The sequence below is a fragment of the Azolla caroliniana genome, unplaced genomic scaffold (assembly GCF_043228905.1).
Source record: "Azolla caroliniana isolate FFs.n. ecotype wild unplaced genomic scaffold, voAzoCaro1.0.p SCAF_3, whole genome shotgun sequence".
Taxonomy (NCBI): Eukaryota; Viridiplantae; Streptophyta; class Polypodiopsida; order Salviniales; family Salviniaceae; genus Azolla; species Azolla caroliniana.
The window spans coordinates 5285139-5291383 of NW_028230438.1; the positions used below are offsets into that span (position 1 = coordinate 5285139).

General features: G+C 43.7%; 1 protein-coding gene across 1 annotated transcript; it reads left to right on the forward strand.

Moving 5' to 3' along the window:
• The first annotated feature begins 4053 nt into the window (after positions 1–4053).
• On the forward strand, positions 4054–5979 carry LOC147865995 (uncharacterized). Its single transcript, XM_087316358.1, has one exon. It carries the CDS (start codon positions 4060–4062, stop codon positions 5962–5964), a length of 1905 nt encoding a protein of 634 aa, XP_087172484.1. The 5' UTR covers positions 4054–4059; the 3' UTR covers positions 5965–5979.
• Positions 5980–6245: the final 266 nt, after the last annotated feature.

Here is a 6245-nt window from a genome sequence, read left to right on the forward strand (position 1 = left end):
TTGTGCTCTTCAAATGCTTGGACAATTGTTTGCTTACTTGTGTGCAGATGCTGTACACCTTAACACCTCGGAGCATCTCTTTGGAAACTTTGAAGAAATGCTCGGCTACAGGTTTGACGGAGTCCTCCTGTCTCGCATCCACTTCGAAAGGAGGATCGACAATGTCAATCGCCCATTTAAATTCTGATCGAAGTGAATTAATGCATGGTGAGAGGAAGCTTGAGACAGACACCATTTGATCTGCTCTTGTGAATACTACCATCAGTTTAAGAGTAGTGTTAGATTGGGGCCTTTTGGAGGCAAGGAACCTGAGCCAGTATCTGAAGCTTGATTTGAAGTCCGCCATTGTTTTCATAGGTCCTCCATCACTATTAGTGCTCAGCACAGGACTCCAAACAAAAACCCACAGAGATGGCATGTCGGGGAACATACAATCCTGGAAGGCAAGGAATTGTTGTTGGGCTGGTATGTCCCACAGGGAGAGCATAATTCCCTCTCTTTCGATGGCTCTGACTGCAATTCTCTGTATGGGGTCATCCTGGGTACCTGGGCGGACTGTAATGTCTCTCAGCTTATTTCTCATTGATGGAATGCAGGGTGGATGGGTGGTGCGGACTTTTATTGCTCGAGCTCGTGTGGGGAAAGATGATATTCTGCGCTTACGACGTCTGCGAAACGGCATGCGATCATAGATGGAAAGCATAGTGGACACAAGGGTAGTCTTTCCTGCAGCAAAGAGATTATGCAAAATACAAGCGTTAGGGTTTGCCTTCTGAGATCAAATCAAGTTGTCTGATGTAAATATTTTAGAGACGGCGTTTGCCTGAAAATGGATCTCCACAGATGACCAATGGCATGGAAATGCAAGGCCCTAGCTCCCAACCTGATCTCAGCATGCGACTGTGCTGGTTCCTCCATAGCTGGGCCTGGATGGCGGGATTCATCTTTGGATGCTGAAAGAAAGGAAGGCCGGATCGATCAAGAGCATCCACCACCGCAGCAACAGCAGATTGGCTTAATTCCGCTGATGCGTAACCTAAATGAGGACTATCTACTGCGTTACGCTGCATATCAAGGCTGTATAACTGACGAGGTGATGTCTGGTCTTCCATGAACGTTGGTGGTAGGTGCTCCATGAAATTGATTAGCTCCTCCTCTCTCATATCTCTAGTATAAGTGCCTAGAGAGAGCTCTTCGAGCATCGGCCAGTTGTGCAGGAAACCAATGCTTCTTCCCCAGTCAATGGATATAGAATCTATGTGCAGTCTCTTGACAGAGGATGTGAGGGATAAGTGTGCGGCACGAAGCTCCGCCAATTCTGCCACAAATTTTCCGGAGGCGTCTATACCTTCAAGGTGGAGACTAGTGAGGGAGCTAAAGTCACGTAACACCTCTATACACTGATCGTTAATCCTCATCCACTGCAGCGAAAGATGCTCGAGGCCATTGAACTTCTTCAGAGCAGTAAGGACCTCATAAATGTCGAAATCACACTTGGAGATAAGCAAGCTCCTTGGCGTCGCATTACACTCTGCGGCCAGAGAGAGAGCATCCAGCCAAGCCGACTGTTCTTCTGGGGTGAGAACCTTGAGATGCAGGAGATGAACTGCTCCACCTCTAAAATGGGCGGCATACTTGAGGTAGGTCATGCTTTGCTCCAGAGTAGTGTCGCCCCTTAAATTGACCATGATGTCGTTGCTCCCCCAAGCTCGTTCTCTTCTGACGGTAGCATCACCATATGACTGATACGTTGTTGCTTGGATTTCCTGCATAAAGATGAGGAAGAGATTCTTATCAGTGGGGTCATTCATCAGATGAGAGCGCTGATGATGATCACCTCTTGGGTTCAAAGCATTAAGAGCGTTTCTGGATTGCTCACACGCCACTTGGGTTTCATGGGAATCCCACCTCACGTTGATGAGGCGGTGAGGTTGTCGAAGACTCTGGTTATGAAGGAGGGATGCAGCCTCCTCATCCGTATCATCCGTCCTACGGATGTGGAAGAGGTTCTTGAAACTGTCAAGAACTGTAGCCTTCAAATGGTGATACGGTTGAAGATTCTGACGTCGTCGTTGTTGTTGTTGTTGATGATGATGATGATGCCGGGAAGATGAAGCCTCTGCAGCCATGATAAATATATGTATGAACCAAGTGACCTGATTGTTTGGTTTGGTCTGATTAGATTTCCGCTTTCAACTTTCCTTTTTCTATTATCTCTAGTTCTATGACAGTTGAAATTTTGAATAGTGGTATGTAGGATTGACGTACGTACATACGTACATCCATCCATACATATAATTCATACAATACATACATATATACATAAAATCCATACCATACATACAAACATGGTGCGACTTGGTTGTCGTGGGTTTGGTGGACCATCCGCTACAAGTAATAATGGTGACTTTTAAATTGCAGGCGAGGATATTCTCGATCAAGTAGGGCATCAACAAGATGATGTGGTGGGGATGGTTTCTACGTCCACACCAAATTTATTAATTATGGGCGTATTGTTGCATGTTTCTGTTCAAATAGTGGAGTAGATCTTGAGAATGACTAGCACAGGAATTGAAAACAGACAATGCTAATAGTCCAAGTCTAATTAACTTCTCAAGTGTATCTTATTATTGGTAAAGAGAAATTTGACATTGGGTGACTTGCCACAATGGCAACGTGTAGTACAAATAAAGAGAGATCACGATGGTAAGGAATGTATAAAGAAGAGATCGGAAGAAACTTGTATAATTACATATTTTGAGATAGCCAATATATGTGAGATTAACTGTCTCCTGAGTGAGAGTATTGGGGAGCTTCTGTTCCATGTTGTGGCCAGAAATGCTCTACAAGTGTATTGAATCACATAAATTTGCACAATAGGAAATGCTGAAGACATCATCAATATGGGAGCTAAGGTTGACTACTCTACCTTGCATTTAACTACTCTGAAGGGGACATTGTTGTAGTGCAATGGCTTGTCAGCAAGCATCCTCCATCTCGAACTGCACAGGAAACTATATCCCAATGAAGACAAACAACAAACAACAAATTCAATTTACATTCCCATTTCTGGTGGCTTTAGCATCTTGTTCTTTTGGCACATTGAAATTCTACACATAGCATTAATTCAAATGTTTGGGGGCATTTATTCGTCTTTTCAAGTGAAATGCCGTGTTTCCTTTTCCTTCCATTAATTTTTGATTGGCCTCTATAGAAATTTGGAAAAGATTTTGGCACGCTCATGGACCAATTATTGAAACAATTGTACATATTATTTGTCGAGGATAGAAATGTAAATAGGAAATGGGCTTGTTTGACATCTATAAAAGTAAGCCTAATTTAACATGGATAGTTGGCGAAGAATACTTGAAAGCTTGGATCCATATAATAGACAATTTACGTACAATTCACCACTAATGGAATAGTGTCATTTTCAAAAGTGTATATTTAGCTTGTTTAAGTTTAGCTAATGTTACTTTGAGCGAAAGATCAAAAGTTGAGACGGGAGAGATTAGTGTACTCCATGAGAGATATATTATAAGTTGATGGTCACAATCCTCACTAAGATGATTTGTGATTAAGCTACATATACAAAACACATGGCATAGTAAAAAGTTGATGCTGATTGAGCACATGCTCTCTCCTTTGCCTTCTCTTTTTTTTGGCCATCCAATTGATTATTATTTTATTTGGTCAGTAGCATGTTTGATGAATGGGAATTAAAACTATATTCGAATGAAGACAAACGACAAACAAAATTCAATATGAATGACACAAGCAATGCAAACTTTAGTTGATTCGTTTTTATTTTCCCATTTTTTGTTGCTTTAGTCTCTTGTTCTTTTGTCGCATTGAAGATTTACTAGTGGCAGTGAACGATGATAAAAGGTAGACAATAACATGGAGCTAAACAATTGAATAAGGCTAGGTAGGATTGACACATACATACATCCAGACATACATCATAAATGGTATATATAAATGGAGGTATGGGCAAAATTCAACTGAATCTGTGAGTGCGTCTTCTTCTTTCTGAGTTACTACGGACAACGACAAAGAATGTCGATAGACAACATTGCAAGAGACTTGCGGATGTATGCAGAGGAAGGTTGTGGCCAAGAGCTTCTGAATCTCATTGGGGAACTATCTGACTCCACGTTCGACACCGTGATCACTAAGTTTGATGACAGCAGCGGAGAGCTTCCTCTCCATGTGGCTGTGAGGAAGGGCCATGGACTGGGTGTATTGGGTCAAATCTGCACAAAAAGAAATGGGGAGGACCTCATCCATGTGAGAACTGAGGGGGGCTACTCTCCCTTGCATTTAGCTGCTCGCTATGGGAACATTGAAGCAGTGGAGTTGCTTGTCAGCAAGCATCCTGCTGCTGCTGATTGCAACCTCCCCGATGAGGTGAGCTACAACAGACCCTTGCACCTTGCTGTTCTTCATGGGCACAAAGAGGTCGCCGCCCGACTCGTCGAAGCGGGAGCCACGCTCACCCTCCAAAATGGTAAGAACATGGTTCCTCTAGGGTTTTGTGAAGATCCAGAGATGTTCCGGGCCCTTTTCTCGCGCATCGACGATAGAAGAATCGAGAAGGAGATGAAGTATTACAGGGAAAAGTTGTACCCCTGCAAAACCATTCTGCATTATGCCGCTCTTCATTGCACAGATGAAGCTTTGATCGAAAACCTTTACTTAGCTGCAGCTGGTATTCGGCCAAAACATCTACAAGGTCATCCATCAAGTAAGGAAGTGTTAGAGCATGTTGATGAAGAAGGGAACCCATTCTTGCACAAGGCCGGAAAGCATATGTTGAAGGTGATCTTCAAGGGGCTGATTAGGAAGGAGCGAGACTTCACAAAGCTGTTGGTCATGAATTGTGGACTGTACGATGCTTTTATGGGCAACAGACAACTATATGATGAACTAGCGTCTGATGGGACGACTTCCCAATTCAGTTTGGAATCGATGCAAGGGGAGCTCCTGTTTAGGCTCAAGCAATGGAGACAGGATGTAGGCGACGAGGCAAAGCAAATCCTGAAGCAACCATGGACGAATTCTCTCCTTCCATATCTGGCACTTTACCTGGGTAAGCACGAGGTCTTGAACTTCATACTGGATTCAAGATTGGAGTTCACTTTGAATCAACCGGATGCAGTGGAGAAGAGGTCGTGCCTGCATTGGGCGGTGTTACACAATCGAGTGGACATTGTGGACAGGCTCTTTATCTGCTCCCTCAGCTGTTGCAAGGGCAAGAAGCGCAAGCAAGAGATGGTCGACTGTCGGATGAGGTTCAAGAAACCAAGCCCAAGTGTAGTGGACGGTGCAGGGATGACAGCATTCCATATTGCATTTAACCAGAAGAATGAGGTAATGATGCAGACCCTGAGGAGGCAGAAGGAATTCAATGAATACGAAGACAAATTGCTGAAGGACAGGGAAGTGTATGTGCAATCGGTGAATGCAATCCTGGTGGGTTCGGCATTGATAGCAAGTATCACATTCGCCGGCTGGTTGCAAGTGCCATCGCATGTGTTCGGCAGCAGGGCAATGATCACCTTCTGGATCACCAACAGCTTGTCATTCGTCTTCGCAGTTGCGGCCATGGGTTTAAGCATCGGGATCCTGCTACTCACGCCCACAAGCTACATCGGCCAAGTAGTGTTTGAGCTTCAAAGGGGTATCATGTACATTGCATTTCTCCTCATGTTCTCGTTGGCAGGAGCCACAGTAGCCTTTATAACAGCAGGTTTCGCTGCATTTGGGAATCAAGCTCCCCAACCAGAGTACAACATAGCGATGGGAACCGCTACAGGTCTTGGCGGCTTTGTTTGTGTGCTCATTCTAACATATTACATGCGCCAAGTGAAACTTCACAGTTCCGCATATCGACAACAAAGGATCACTTCCCATAGCAATGAAGAGCATGAGCGTCCACGAGAAACAATAGACTTAGAGTAAAGGTTTCTTCTAAGGAACTAACACAAGCAAGTGGTACATTGATGGCCAGTTTCACCCCACTTGAAAACCAAATGTTTAAGTTCTTTTTAAATGTACTCAATAGTTATAGTAGAAATGTTAAATTCTTGGAAGTCCATACGAGAGAGAGAGAGAGAGAGCGCTCAATTAGTAAGGTTGCCCAATGAGGACCAGGAGTAAAACTTCTACATTCCATAGTGGCACCTAATGAATTAAGAAATATATATGTATGAAGTATACAAAATAGAAAGGTGAGAAAATTA